This window comes from Mus caroli, unplaced genomic scaffold (assembly GCF_978045245.1).
Source record: "Mus caroli unplaced genomic scaffold, Mus_caroli_1 scaffold_12, whole genome shotgun sequence".
NCBI lineage: Eukaryota > Metazoa > Chordata > Mammalia > Rodentia > Muridae > Mus > Mus caroli.
This window is the reverse complement of record NW_028227267.1, coordinates 101711893-101728341: the sequence shown is the minus strand read 5'-3', so window position 1 is coordinate 101728341 and position 16449 is coordinate 101711893. Positions and strand designations below refer to the sequence as shown.

The 16449-nt window shown below is 39.7% G+C and overlaps 1 protein-coding gene across 1 annotated transcript in view; it reads right to left on the bottom strand.

Moving 5' to 3' along the window:
• Nucleotides 1-1443: 1443 nt before the first annotated feature.
• Nucleotides 1444-16449, bottom strand: part of LOC110309002 (pre-mRNA-splicing factor 38A-like) — a 116128-nt gene continuing 101122 nt past the window's right edge. The window contains exon 4 of the mRNA XM_085828872.1: nt 1444-2368. Within this exon, the coding sequence (XP_085684998.1) occupies nt 1444-2368 (925 nt within the window). The remainder of the gene's footprint in view (nt 2369-16449) is intronic.

Here is a 16449-nt window from a genome sequence, read left to right as displayed (position 1 = left end):
CCATAGTATAGTTTGTAGGTAGAAAAGATCATAAGTCAAAAGTCTTGTGGCTGGGTTGGTATTCACCTTTTTCTTTTAGTAGCCTGCAGAGTACCTTCTTTCACCAAGGAGACTAGAACATAGAGGTGAGGGCTCCATGGAGGTAACAGCTTGACTTTTCCATGTTCAATGAGTAGTACGGGTGCTGTCCTAGGCAATGGGATCCCACTGTCAGTTTGTGGGGAGCAACACTTTGTCTTAACATCTTAACATGGGTTGTGTGGAGATTTCCATGGGATCCCCTTGGCCAACAACTCAACTGAACACAATTCAGTCCCTCCGCTGGAAGCCTTTGCTTGGCTACAAGTGATGTTCGGTTGATACTTGATATTCCCCTCCAATACAAGGAAGACTTATTAGAATCACCTTCGTAGGTTCCAAGAAGTTTCTACTGCTCTAGGTTTCCACACAAACCCCCAAATGCTCCCAATTCCAGTAGTTTTTCCTTGTACACTCTCCTTCCACCCCACTGCCTTACTCCTTCCTGCTTCCAACCCCAGTTCACCTGCAAATCCTGTTCTATTTCACCTTTCAAGAGAGATCCATGCCACCATCATCCTCAGGCCCCTTCTCTTTACCTAACTGCTCTGCATCTATTATGACTTGTAACTTGGTTATCATTTACTTAACAGCTAACATCCACTTACAAGTGAATGTATATGACATTTCCCTTTCTGCAGCTGGATTACCTCACTTAGAATGATTCTTTCTAGTTCCATCCATTTTCCTGCAAATGTCATGATGTCATTGTTTTTTTTTTTTTAACTACTTAGTAATACTCCACTGTGTAAATGTAACGTTTTATTTATCCATTCTTCCACTGAGGGAAACCTAGGTTGTTTCTAGTTTCTGGCTATTACAAATAAAGCCGAAATGAGCATGGCTGAGCAAGTATCCTTGTGGTAGGATGGAAAATTCTTTGGGTATAGGTTGAAGAGTGGTATAGCTGGGTCTTTTTCCTGATAGCTCAGGATGCTGAACATTTCTTTCTGTTGTTTCTCAGCCATTTGAAATTCCCCTATTGGGATTCTTGTCTATATATGCACCCCATCTTTTTTTTTTAAACTGCGGCAGGTTTAATTACAAATGAAAGGATCACATCTCTTACTCAGGAACCTCTCAAATTCCCAGGTTTTCTCGACCCTGTTAAGTATGAATAACCATAGTTGGTTAGGCCAAAACTTGACCTTGATTTGGTCAAAAACACTCTTCAAAGCTGTTGGTTATAATCCAAAGAGATACAAAACTTAGCACTCTGTAATATTAAAATAAAAACAAAACCCAACAAAACAAGAAGTTGATTTTGAAAAAACCCAAAATACTCATAGCTGCCTGAAGAGGCGATCTTGATCATTCCACTTAAACAGATGCTCTCAGATCCACAGGAGGTCATTTGGATTAAAATCAAGAGAATCCATTACTCATTTCTTCTCCGCTCTCCTTGTGGCTTTTCTTAGACCTTTCAGGAGACTGTGAGTGGCTTCTATGTCTGTGACTACTGTGGTGACCTGGGGATTTAAAGCGGGATCTGTGTCGTCTGTCTCTAGACCTGCTTCGATGGCATCGTGGACTCTTGCTCCTATGCCTATCTCTTCGGGGAGAAGGACTTCTTCTTTTAGGGGATCTACTCTGCCTTCTGGGAGAACGACTCTGGCTCCTCCGGTGGCACAGTGCAGGTGAGCACCTTGGCTTGTCCAAGTCTCTGTAGCTTCTCCGTCGATGGTCAGATGATGGCATTCTTTCCAGCTTCTCATCTTCCTCCTCCTGTTCCTCACTAGACTCCACGTCATCCATGTCCTCTTCTAGAGCACTAACTCGATGCTCCAGTTGCTTAGCTTCTTCCAGCACATACCGTTTCTGTAGCTGGGGCAAAATGATATCACCGACTCTCTCACTGTGCAGTAGTTCATAAATGAACTCATCTACATGCATTAGTACAAACTCTCCATTTCGGTTCTGGCTCTTGATTTTTCCATAGTCATTGTACAAAGGCTCCAAGTACTTGTAGCAATCAATTGCAGTTCCTGTCAGCTGCATGTAAAGTGCCCCCAACATTTGGACATGCTTGAAATCTTCGTTTTTTATGTACTCAACAGTGATATCCTTCTCAGGTTGAATTTGAAGCATCTTCAAGGTTAAACACAAAAAATGGGTTGGCTTTATGTTTCCACCATATACACCACCCACGAACTTTAACTCCATGACTTTGTCCACTACAAGTTCAGCTGTAAGTCTAAAACACTCTTCTTTCCAGTACTTTGATTCATAGATTCGTGTCCGGATGATCTTCTCCACCAGATGCTGAGGGTTGGTGCCATGTATGCCTTCACTGTATGGTTCGCCATTTTAGAACTCTTTCAATTCTCATGTACCCTATTTTTTAATTAGATTATTTTTTTTTCAGTATGAGGGTGACTGTGGTCTCATAAAACAAATTTGTCAGTGTTCCTTCTGTTTCTATTTTATAGAATAATTTGAGAGGTATTGGTGTTAATTCTTCTTTGAAAGTCTGGTAGAATTCTGAGTTAAAACCATCCAGCTCCTGGGTTTCTTTGGTTGAGACATTTTTAATGACTGCTTATATTTCACCAAGGCTTATAGGTTTATTTAAATTATTTACCTGATCTTGATTTAACTTTGATAAGTAGTACCAATCCAGAAAACTCTGTTAGATTTTCCAATTTTTTTTTGGAGTACAGGTTTTTAAACTATGTCCTTATGATTCTCTGGGGTTCCTTCATGTCTATTGTCATATCCCCCTTTTTGTTCCTGATTTTGTTAATTTGGATTCTCTCTCTGTGTCTTTTAGTTAGTTTGGATAAAGGTTTGTCTATCTTGTTGACTTTCTAAAAGTACCAACTCTTTGTTTCACTGAGTCTTTGTATTGTTCTCTTTGTTTCTATTTATTGATTTTCGCTCTCAGTTTGATTATACTTTTATGTCTCCTAGGTGTGCTTACTTTTCTTCTAGAGTTTTCAGGTGTGCTGTTATGTTGCTAGTATGAGATCTCTCAAATGCTTTTTTATTTTTTTTTAATTTTTTTATTTTTTATGTAGGCACTTAGTTCTTAGCCCTGCTTTCATTGTTTACTATAAGTTTGGTTATGTTGTGTATTCATTTTCATTGAATTCTAGAAAGCCTTTACTTTCTCTCCTTATATCTTTTCTGTCTACTCATTTTTTCATCCAGTAGAGAGTCATTCAATTTCCATGAGCTTGGAAGCATTCTTTGTTTCTGATCTTGTTGATATCTAGCTTTAACCTATGGTGGTTCATAGAATGTAGGGAGTTATTTCAATTTTCTTGTATCTGTTGAGACTTGCTTTGTGTCAGAGTATGTTGTCTATTTTGGAGAACTGCCCATGAGTGTCAGTGTATTCTTTTGTGTTTGGGTGAAATGCTCTATAAATACCTTTTAGATTCATTTGATTTATAACATCTCTTAGGTCAAGTATTTTTTTGTGTAGTGTTTGTCTGAATGCTCTGTTCATTGTTGAGAGTTAGGTATTGAAGTCTCCCACTATCACTGTGTGAGTATCAATGTTTGATTTAAGCTGTAGTAGCATTTCATATACACACTTGTGTGCCCCTGTGTTTAGGGCATAGATATTAAGAATTGAAATGTCATCTTGGTGAATTTTTCTCTAACGGATATGTAGTGTCCTTATCCATCTCTCTTTTACTAGTTTTGGTTTAAAGTCGATTTTGTTTGATATTAAAATTGCAACACCAGCTGGCTTCTTAGGTCCATTTGCTTGGTATATCTTTCTCCAAATTATTACCCTGAGGTAATATCTACCCTTGATATTGAGGTTTATTTCTTGGATGCAGCAGCATTCATTCTGTTTACTGTGTCTTTTTACTGGGGAATTGAGCCTATTGATATTGAGAAATATTAATGACCAATGATTGTTGTTTATTATTATTTTTTTAGTGATAGAGGTGCTGGGGGGAGCGTTTGTGTGCTTTCCTTTTAGATTTTTGGTTAAGATTATTTATTTCCTGTATTTTCAACCTCCTTACATTGGAGTTTTCCTATTAACACCACATGTAGGGCTGGATTTATTGATATTGTTTACATTTGACTTTATCATGGAATATATATGGTGATTGAAAGTTTTGCTGGGTATAGTAGTCTGACTAGCATCTGTGTTCTCTTACAGAGTCTAGAAAACATCTGTCTAGGTCCTTCTGGCTTTTAGAGTCTCCATTGAGAAGTCAAGTGTAATTTTCATAGGTCTGCCTTTACATGTTAATTTTATATAGTTTTCTTTCGTTGAAGCTTATATCTTCTTCATCCTGCATGTCTCATTTTTCAATTATTATGTGATGAGGGAACTTCTTTTCTCATCCAGTCTATTTGGTGTTCTGTATATTTCTTGTATCTTTATAGGCATCTCCTTTAGAATAGGAAAAGTTTCTTCTGTGATTTTGTTGAAAATATTTTCTGGGCCTTTGGGTTAACATTCTTCTTTTTCCTTTAGTCCTATTAATTTTAGGTTTGATCTTTTTATAGTGTCCCAGATTTCCTTGATGTTTTGTGTCAGGAATTTTGTAGATTTAACATTTTCTTTGACCAATGTATCAATTTCTTCTGTTGTATCTTCAGTGCCTGAGATTCTCTCTTCTGTTTATTATAATCTCTTTGTGAAGCTTACTTCTGTAGTTCTTGTTTGCTCCAGCCATGTTGGAGCATTCAGGAACTGCTGTGGTAGGATAATGAAGACATGTTGTCCTGGCAGTTATTGATTGTGGTTTTTTATTGAATATTTTATTTATTTACATTTCCAATGCTATCCCCTTCCCCATATGATGATTATAGTTCTAGTGCTGATTTTTGGGTTTGTTTTTGTTGGATGAGTGCTTTGTTCCTTGGCTTCTGTTTCCTCTCTGGATTTTGGGATGGCATGATGACTGTGTTACCTTTTTTCCTGGACTGCTCAGCTGGTGTGTTCACAAGGAATGCCTACTTTACTTGGGGGTCGAGTCATAGAAACAGGTTGGGGGAGGAAGATTAAAAGGGGATGGTCTGTGGGATCCACAGGAAATGTAAGTAGGGACGCTACTGCTAGTGTTCTGTCTCAATGCGAGCAAAGAGACGGAGGAACTGGGTGTGGGAAAACAGAGAAAGACAGAAGAGAAGGTCTGCAGACAGCCTACCTAGTATTCTGGCAGGTGTGGTCTGTGTAATAGCAAGTGTTCTACTTCTTCTTTCTTTTTTTAATTATTGGATATTTTCTTTATTTACATTTCAAATGTTTTCCCCTTTCCAGGTCTCCCCTTTGGGAACCCCCTATCCTATCCCCTCTCCCCTGCTTCTATGAGAATGCTTCCCCACCCAATCACTCCCCGTTCTCCAGCCCTGGCATTCCCCCCATCACTGGGGCCCTTGCCTCTCAGGCCCAAGGGCCTCTCCTCCTACTGATGTCCAACAAGGCCATCCTCTGCCACATATGTGGCCAGTGCCATGGGTCCCTCCATGTGTATGTTTTGGTTGGTGGTCCAGTCCCTGGGAGCTGGGGGGTCTGGCCTGTTGATACTGTTGCTCCCTCCATGGGGCTGCAAATCCCTTCAACTCCTTCAGTCCCTTTTCCATCTTCTCCATTGGGGACCCTGGAGCCCAGTCCAATAGTTGTATTTGTATTTGTCAGGCTCTGGCAGAGCCTCTTAGGAGATAGCCATATCTGGCTTCCATCAGCAAGCACTTCCCAGCATCTACAATAATGTCTAGGTTAGGTGGCTGTATATGGGATGGATCCCCAGGTGGGGCAGTCTCTGGATGGCCTTTCCTTTATAGCAAAAGTGAAAGGCAAATCCCAAACTAAAAGCAAAACTCTGCAAGGCATAAACTATTTACAAATAAGAAACATATCTGGCCAGAAAGACGACTCAGCAATTAAGAACACTTGCTATAATTTTTTTCATGTAGGCTAATTCACTTCAAACCCCCCCAAAATTAAGTTTTCTCAGTATGACTTCATTTAGTTAAAAAAAAATTTTTTTTTTTGCTTTACGAATTCCATGTATGAGTTCTATATTTGCATAACTTCAACCCCACTTTGTCCTCCTGCTTGCCATTACTTTTCAAATTAATGACGTCTTCTTCTTAAATTTTTGTTACACACACACACACACACACACACACACACACACACACACACACGTCTTTAAATGTACAGCATGCTGAGTCTGTTAGTGTTGCCCATAAATGCTTGCATTTAGGGTTGATCACTTGGAACTGGATAGCCTGTCATGGCGATTGTCATGGAGAAAACTGATCTTCCCTTCTCAGTTGCCTGTGCCTTTCATCTAGAGCACTGGCATAGAGACTTATGAAGACTTCCCCATTCCTGCTGGCATGCCAGCTGGTATTGTCATTACACAGGCCTTATTGATCCTGTGATATTGCTGAACTATCCTGGGTGAAACTTCCCTGTCATGTGTAGGAGACACTAGCCAGATAGCAGCAGGTGTGTGGGGTTTCTGTCTCTTAAAATATTTCTGCCCTCACTTCTGTGATTTTGATAAAGTCTCAGTTATTATGTAGTCTCATATTTTGTGGGTTTTTTTTGTTAGATTTAAGAAATATTTTACAACCACCTGTCATGAATATCTTTTTTTCTACTTTCAGAATGATTATAATTTTAATCCTTATATTTAGGTCTGTGGATTAATTTTGAGTTAAGTTTTAGTCTATAAATGATTGCTTTATTAAAGAAATTGAAAACCAGCTAAACAAAGCATTCTCACCTGAGGAATACCGAATGGCTGAGAAGCACCTGAAAAAATGTTCAGCATCCTTAATCATCAGGGAAATGCAAATCAAAACAACCCTGAGATTCCACCTCACACCAGTCAGAATGGCTAAGATCAAAAATTCAGGTGACAGTAGATGCTGGCGAGGATGTGGAGAAAGAGGAACACTCCTCCATTGTTGGTGGGATTGCAAGCTTGTACAACCACTCTGGAAATCAGTCTGGCAGTTGCTCAGAAAATTGGACATAGTACTACTGGAGGATCCCACAATACCTCTACTGGGCATATATCCAGAAGATGTTCCAACCGGTAAGAAGGACATATGCTCCACTATGTTCATAGCAGCCTTATTTATAATAGCCAGAAGCTGGAAAGAACCCAGATGCCCCTCAACAGAGGAATGGATACAGAAAATTGGTACATTTACACAATGGAGTACTACTCAGCTATTAAAATGAATGAATTTATGAAATTCTTAGACAAATGGATGGACCTGGAGGGCATAATCCTGAGTGAGGTAACCCAATCACAAAAGAACTCTCATGATATGTACTCATTGATGAGTGGATATTAGCCCAGAAACTTAGAATACCCAAGATATAAGATACAATTTGTGAAACACATGAAACTCAAGAAGAATGAAGGCCAAAGTGTGGACACTTTGCCCCTTCTTAGAATTGGGAACAAAACACTCATGGAAGGAGTTACAGAGACAAAGTTTGGAGCTGAGACAAAAGAATGGACCATCTAGTGACTGCCATATCCAGGGATCCATCCCATAATCAGCCTCCAAACGCTGACACCATTACATACACTAGCAAGATTTTGCTGAAAGGACCCTGATATAGCTGTTTCTTGTGAGACTATGTCGGGGCCTAGCAAACACAGAAGTGGATGCTCACAGTCAGCTATTGGATGAATCACAGGGCCCCCAATGGAGGAGGTAGAGAAAGTACCCAAGGAGCTAAAGGAATCTGCAACCCTATAGGTGGAACAACAATATGAACTAACCACTACCCCCTCCTCCCGAGCTCGTGTCTCTAGCTGCATATGTATCAGAAGATGGCCTAGTCAGCCATTAGTGGAAAGAGAGGCCCATTGGTCATGCAAACTTAATATGCCTCAGTACGGGGGAACGCCAGGGCCAAGAAGTGGGAGTGGGTGGGTAGGGGAGTCGGGGGGGGTTATGGGGGACTTTTGGGATAGCACTAGAATTGTAAATGAAGAAAATACATAATAAAAAAATTTTAAAAATTGAAAACCTAAATAAATGTAAAGATATATCATATTCATACACAAACTCAGCATTATTAGTCAATTTACTCTTTGTGTTAGTTAAAGTTCTCTAGAGTGACTGAACTTACAGAATGGCTCTATGTATTAAGGAAATTTATCGTAGTGACTTACAGTCTGCAGTCCACCTAACCCAATAATGGACATCTGTTAATGGGAAGCCCAAGAATATATAGCAGTTGTTCTGTCCCACGAACCTCTGTGTTTCAGCTGGTCTTCTGTATAAGCTGGACTCCTGAAGAAATAGGCTCCAACAGATGTGCTGGCAAGTAAGTGCAAGCACGGAAGAAGAAGGAAGCCTTTCTTCTTCTGTTGTCTTTAGATAGTCCTCCAGCAGAAGGTATGGCTCAGATTAAATGTGTGTACTGCCATGCCTGGACCTAAACTGTCCTGTACTTGGAACTTGTTCCATTCCAGGCTGGCTTTGAACACAGAGATCTGCTTGCCTCTGTCTCCTGGGATTAAAGGTGTGCACCATCTTGTCTGACCTTAAGTTTTTCATTGCTACTATGCCTCAAGATCTGGATCAAAAGCCTGTGTCTTCCAGACTCAAGATTTGGGTCACAAGTGTGCCCTCCATTTATGGACTGTAGTTCATTCCAGATATAGTCAAGTTGACAACGGGGAATAGCCACCACACTCCTTATTAACTTAGAAATGCAACATAATCTCAGTTGATTAGCACAGTCCATTTTTTTTTTTTGTAGAAATTTGCAAGGTGATTTTGAAGTTTGTATGGGACTAGGAAGTGAGTGCCTAATGTAGATTTTTAAAAAAATCTCGGAAAAAATCAAATAGATGATTTGTAATAACTAATTCAAGACATAGTAGAAATCTATAGCTATCAGCAGTGAAAAGCTGGTGTATAGATAAACAGATAGTGGAAGAGAATAGAAAACCCAGGACTCTGCCCCATATTTCATCAATTAGTATTGGCAAATGTGCCAACATCAGATAGTGTGGGGAAAGGATAATTTTATCTTTTTACTGATTGTGCTGGAACAATGAGATATCTAATCAAGTAAACCTTGGAGGTGTGGACATTTTAATGAACATTATCTAATGAAATATCATGATTTGAAAAAGGATATTGAAACAAGTGATTAGCCATAATATCTCAATTTAAACATAATACAAAATGCATTTGCAGCCATGTGAGGGAAACCATAGAAATGTTCACACGCACAGAGGCCAGCACAGAGCACGTGGCACAACCAGTGTCTAATGTGTCTCCTGCAAAACCACGCAGAGAGTCCAGCACCCCTGCAATGTCCAGAGAGAAAAACAGGACAGTTACAGGACTTTTCATCTGTCTGCCTGGGCGAAACAATTTGCAAATACTTTAAAATCTTTAAAAGTTCAAGATTCGGTTGCTTCCAAACATCCTGGTGAGGTAGTGAAGCAAATACTTTGTGCTGTTCTCTTCTAGGTCAGAACAGAACTTACAGTCAGGAATTCTATAAAACCTTGCTATCGTGGTGAAAGATTTACTAATTAAGAAGGAACTCTGCTTGCCTGTGTCCTTTATTATCACGGCTACTCAATGCTTGCTTCTCTAGCTGTTAGTTTCCATAGTGAAACAACGGCAATCCTGGCAATCCCCACTGTGGATTTACTAAGTCTCTCTACCTTCCACACCAGCAGATGGCATTCTTATTCTTGTTTTTACTTTAATGGTCTGAGGTTCAGGATGAACGCAAAGCCTGTCTAGTTCCTTTAGTTCAAGATGATCAGCTTTTTATGTCCACAGAAGACTAGAGGCAAATGCAAAACTTGGTGAACTGAAATGTGCTTTTCTTTTTAAAGGGTTGATTAAAAAACCTCCTGATTTTTTTTATTTTGTCGTTTGCTACTCAGCCGAGTAGGACAAGCAAAGCCTCTGCCTTTAAACACGGTGATGCAACTTATTCACACCTCTCTAGAATTGCACAGCATCTGATAGGCTCGCTGCCACTTCTGCGTGTGGCTCAGGCTTTCCTGCTGGCTGTACTTTCCCTTCTCTGTTGAGGATGTCTTCTGGCTATGGAAAGACACCTCGTGACACCTCCGTGGGTCTGTAAACTGCCCACTTTGGAGGTGTTCCTGATTCAAGCTGCTTCTGGATCCATGACTCTGCTGCTGTGACCTTACAGTACTGCCAGGGTTTTCTGTGCTGAGGCTGAGGGCTGAAGGCTCACCTCAGCTACAGCAGAAGATCCTTTCACATCCTACCTGGGTTTGACTATCCTTCCCATAGGGCCTCACTCAGGCATGTTACAATGGACAGGGCAAGCTCCACATAACCTCCTGGCTTGGTACTCTTGGTGCCGTCCAGTTCCTCTCATAAGAGTACCTGTAGATGTGGAGCTTCTGTCACGTGATTTATGAGCGGTATAAATAATCTTAGGTCTGCCATTTTTGCTTGCTGCTTATATGTGCCACACTGTCTATTCTAATGGTTTATTATTGTTGTTGTTGTTATTATTATTATTATTATAGTATTCTGGATGGGACATAAGGCAAAGCAGCCTCTCCCTAGGATTACACATGAGAAATGTGCTCTAAGGTCCCGTCTTTGCCTTAACTCTCCATCTATTGGGGGACATGACTGTATATGTTCAGGGGTCTCAGAGGCTGTGTTTGTCTGCCTTCACCTCTCCCTTGATATTTCCATCACTTTGAGATGCACCTAGAAAGGCCAATTCTTCCCATTATGTCTATGAGAGCTTCTCTTGTTTTCTTCATCTGACTCCCTTTGCCCTAGATCAGAGTTCTTAACAGTGAGATGTCCAAAATTCATTTTTACATTATAAATACTAACTTCATTACAAGGAGAGAAGAGACAGTGATTTTTCTTTAAAAAGATACATATTTTCTAAAAAGAAGCTCTATAAATCCTATAGCTGTAGATACAGAGCATTGTAATATTGCATTGTTTACTCAAATATCCCGACAGATATGCTTTTCCCAAAATTGTGACCCTTCTTGATAAAAATCTGAATACAGACATGACATACCCCTAATTGTGTTTTTAACTGCCACTCTAGAAGTTCACACATGGGACAAATCATGCTGCAGGTACATTTGTAAAAGAAAACTAAATATTAATGAACCCGTGGTCATCAATGTGGTTGTGTATAGAAATTCTGCGGGAGACAGAACAAATCTTCCTTGTTCATTGTTAGACATGGAGAGCCCTGACCCTTGTCTAGTAAAAGCCAGTAATGCCATAGCCATTGTGTTAATACATGTACAATCCTATTTCCAAAACCTCTTTCAAGGACCAGTAGCATTCCCATTGAGACCCATGGATTCAGGTCCTTTTCAGTAAAATGTGTTTGTTCTCCCTGTCAGATCAGTACATCACAGATTTGAGAGCACCCCACGAGATAAGCCTTTCACTCCTATTACAGAGTCTTAAAACTAGGCTAAGAAACTTTTTGGTACAAGCAGCCCCATTCCTGATAGGTCTAGCTTTGTTTGAAGATCACAGTACAACCCTTTGCTATCTTCTTTGTTCATTTTAATATAGAACTGCTTTTACATAGATATAAATCAACTCCTACTACATTACCCATTAGGAAATATAAGAAACTATGAACCAGAGGCCAAGTGACTTCATCTGCTTACTGAGATGGCCAAATTGAGAGCCTTTATCACCCATCTGTTGAGGAATTTTCTACTATGCTATATTGTTACTGAGGTAAGGATTAATCAGGTGCTCTTTTTATTTGAAATCAGGGTCTGAATAGCTTTTTTTTTTTTTTTTTTTTTTTGGTCGTTGATGTCAATCATCTCATTAGCGCTTGGGTGTTTGAAGGAAATGATGCATGAACTCCTTGATCAGAAGACTTAGAGGGTAGGCTCCCATTAAAACTACAGCCATCTCAAGATTCCCATCCAAAGAAGCCATTCAGTTATACCAACAACCCCTTAAGAATCCAAGGAGTTGAGCATACAGATGGCTCAGGGGTTAAGAGCACTGGATACTCTTCCAGAGGACCCAGGGTTCAATTCCCAGTACCCAAATGCCAGTTCACAACACTCTGTAGATCCAGTTGTAGGGGATCTGACACCCTCACACAGGCATACGTGTTGGCACAACACCAATGCACATAAAATAAAAATAAAACTCATTAAAAAATTCAAATGGCTACGGCAGTGGCTCCCAACCTGTAGGTCATGCATCAGATATTCTGCATATCACATAATTACATTATAATTCGTAAGAGTAGCAAAGTTACAGTTATGGAGTATCAAGGAGATACATTTGTGGCTAAGGGTCATCCATGAGAAGCGTTATTAAAGGTTTTCAAGATCAGGAAAGCTGAGAACCTCTGGGCTGTGGTTTTCCTTGACTTCCTAGCTTGCTTTTGTTCAGCTTTGTGGTTTTTTTTTTCTTCTTCATTTTCTTCTTCTTTTTTAAGAGTCAATATTTTCATTGCAAAGTCTCCAAATGCTAACTTGGGACAATCCATCTTGCCTGAAACCAGATAATCAGATAAATCAAACATGTAAAACAGACCTGGAAACTACTTAACCTTCTTCTATTGATGGAGCAAATCCCATTTCAGGGAAGGGAAATTTGTTTCTTCTATGCAAAATTAGAAAAAAAAATTCTGTGTCAAGAGAAAAATGTAAGCTTTAATCCTGTCTGTTTGAGCACTTCTGATCTACCTAAATGTTATCCTTTCTAAATCAAGAAGAGAACGGCTGGAGTGACGGTTGGGTTGTGGATGATAAAATCTATATGTGTATTAGGAAGAGCATGCAGATGTAGCAATTGACTTAACAAGGTGTGCAGCCCCATGCACATTTATGTCTGAGATTCAAATCAAGCCCTTAACAGGCAAGGTTCTTTAATATAAATGAGAAATAGGCTTTATCCTGCCATAATGACCTGCAGCCTCTCAGACATGACTCTCCACAGACCGATCACTCCACAGAAAGGTTGGCCAGCTCACTGAAGCCATTATCTTTTATTTATGCAGATCGGATTGTGACAATCCTTGGAACTCTTTGTTTTATCTCTCTCTTTTAAAAAAATCCTCCCGATATGGTTCTTTCTTTCTCTTTCTGCATGGCAACTCCCCAAACAAGCATTTTCATGACTTTCCAAGTCATTGAATGAAAATATTAGAGAATAATTTGATTAGCATGTATTGCTCCACAAAGAAAACTATTTTAATTTTGGAGGCTTCAAGATAAAGGAAGAAGAGAAATTTTAGTTTTTTTCCTTTTCTCCACACAGGGATCTATGTACTGTGCCAATATACCAACCAGCACCCGATCCCAGTAGTTTACACTTTTATTATTTAACATGCCCTCTGGAGTTTTGGATGTGGCTCAGAAAAAATTTAAACAAATTTCTTGCAGATGACCTTAATTTCAATGGATTTGCCTTAAAAAGCCTTAGCTCCCTTCCTTTTAGGGTTTCCATTAGTCAATATTAGCTACATATTCATGAGTGCGAATTTAAATAGCACACTTTTTATATAAAAAAAATAGTGGTGATTTTTTTTCTTATGCGTGTATTTCCAGTGATCTTTTCCTCTGGGGAGGGGTGGTATTCCACAGTAGGAGTTGAAAGAAGCAGAGAAAAATACTGTTTTTGAATGTGGCAGTTTAGTTTCTGTAGCACATTATTACTTCTGTTTTTTTCTCTATTTTTTTCCCCTAGCTTTCATCTGAGCCAAGTCGTGAGCAAGAAGCCCACTGAGAGATCAGGCAGGAACCCAGGTTGAAGACTTTTCCCAGCTGACTCAGGGTACTGCTGAATTCAGCTGTCATCCTTAGGGTTCTTATTCCTGTATTTATCCACAAGCATTTTAGTGAATGCTAATTAGGGCTCGGCTACCACACCAGATGTTGTAGCAGCTATACTGTAATAGTATTTGAAGAATCAAATACTGTTCTTGCCTTTATTCTTCCATGTTATAAACATCTTTGTGTATAATATAATGCATATGTTATACATATATGTGTATACATATAATATATACACATACATATAATAAATACAATATAATATAATTTATCTTATAACATAATAATGTACTGAATCAGAAGGCCCAGTGCCTTTTGAAGTCTACTGTGGGAGTCAATTTGAGTAAGTGGTGGTGAATATTACAGAGCAGGCTAAGTGTGCTTCGGTCATTATCATAGAAGTACTGAGATAAGCACCCAGCACAAATACTGTGTGTTCTTTGTGAGCAATAATGTTTCTGTTGAGACTGAAAGGTTAGACCCTGGGATAGTCTGGAATGGACAATGTCCGGGGAAGATGGCCATCAACCTGTATGAAGAGTTGACTGAGGAATGAAGTGTAGCAGAAGAACTCAACAGAAGCTCAAAGGCAGTAAAGATTCCATCCCTTTCTCTTCTTGAGACAGTGAGCATGAGTGTTTTCATTTAAATTTACAGCTATCATGGAATGTTGCACTAAGTTGTAGTGCACTGATAAATACCTTATTATTTTAGATAGATTATTTATTTGCCCATTCATTTACTTTTTATTCAGAAAAAAGTAAATTTTTATATTTTCTGAAAAGTATCCCTGGGGAAAAAAAAAAAAGCAAAGACAGAGAGGGAGTTGTAAATCACATGACAATACTTCTAAGACTCCGCTACACAGTCACGGCTGTGTTCTTTCTTTTTAAACGTGCTCCCTATTTGTTTATTTAATGTATGAGTGCTCTGCTGTGTGTACACCCACATGCCAGAAGAGGGAACAGATGCCTTCCTTATAGATGGCTGTGAGACACCATGTTGTTGCTGGAAATTGAACTTAGAGTCTCTGGAAAAGCAGCCAGTTCTCTTAACTGCTGAGCCATTTCTCTATCCAGAGGCTGCATTCTGTTAAGGAGATTGTGTCACCAGACTGACCCTACCCATGCATATAGCTTTGACAAATCAATGCTAATTCAAGACAAATGAATTGTATATTCACATATGCTGGTTAGTTTTTTTAAAATTAACGTTTTCCATTTATGAGGTTATAATTACATCTCCTCTCCCTTCTTCTTTTCTCTAAACTCTCCCATGTACTTCAACTATCAACTTGATAGAACCTAAAATTGAGACTTTCTGTTGAGGAATTGCCTTGGTCAGATTGGCATGTGGGCATGCCTGCGGGAGGTTGTTGTTGTCTTGTTGTGGGTGTGGAACTGCTCGGCCCACTGTGAGTGACACCATTCCCTAGGTGGGTGATCATGAGATATGTAAAAACACCTAGCTGTGAATAATACCTAGCTAACAGTAAGCAGCATAGTCCACGATGCCTGCTACACTCCTTTGGCTGTGAAATCATTTCCTTGGTCAGAGGTAATGCTGTGTAGAATAGCAAGCAGGCTTGCTTCCAGGTTTCTACTCTGACTTCCTGCCTTGACTTCCCTTCACGATGGACTGTGACCTGGAATTGTAAATCTAATGAGCCCTTTCTCCTCATAACTTGTTTTTGGTAAGAGTGTTTTAATCACAGAAACAGGAACAAAACTTGAGCAATCTGAATCACTGAATAGACCATGGAGGGGAGTTCTTATCACGTGGCCTATCTGTGAGAATGGTCCTTAGTTATCACATTCTGGCTAAGACAGGCTACCTGGCTCATGTGCTAGAAACCATAATGCATCTTTTACATTTAAAGTGCTCTCTCATGCTTTCTGCTCCACAACCTCTCTCCTTTCCCTGCTCCCTCTAAATTTTTTATGCCATCTTGAACATCTCTCAAAGAATTGCAAATTCTAGTTGGAACATGATTAATTTAGCGCGAGGCCTCCTCCGACGATGCGCTCCGCCGTCCGTCCTCCTTAGGAGGGGCTGCCTCTCCTTTTGGCTTTTAGCAGAGAACGTGAATTAAGCACAGGCTGTTCAGGTGCGCTGCTGGAAAATGAATTTTTACTGGTGGTGTGGCAAAGTCAAGCCTGTGGTGTAGCAAAAGTCAAATTACAATGTATCGTTGATGGTTTAGCTGGGAAGCTCAGCCACTTCCGATTTACCTCTCTCAGTGTGCAAAAAGTATCTATTATTCTTTATTTGGAGGTGAAAGGCAAAAATCTAGGCATTTCTCTTCCATAAAGTTTTCCACTTTCCTTTTGCTTATGAACTTAACACTTTCTTACGTAATTCATCAGCCGATACTTTCCATGAGCTCACTTCTCTCTAATATCGAAAGGAGTTGCTCATTTGTTTCTAACACTGGAATGACTTTAATAGAATTCAGCGGCACTTGAGCTGTGGAAGCCAATATCACTGCGATGACAGATGGCCTCCTCTGATACTTACCAAGGAAATCTGCTACAGAACAACTTTGTGAGGTAGATCTATTTGGCCGGTGGAGTCTTGAAAACATTAACCTCATCTTCGGAAAGCGTTTTGAAGGAGC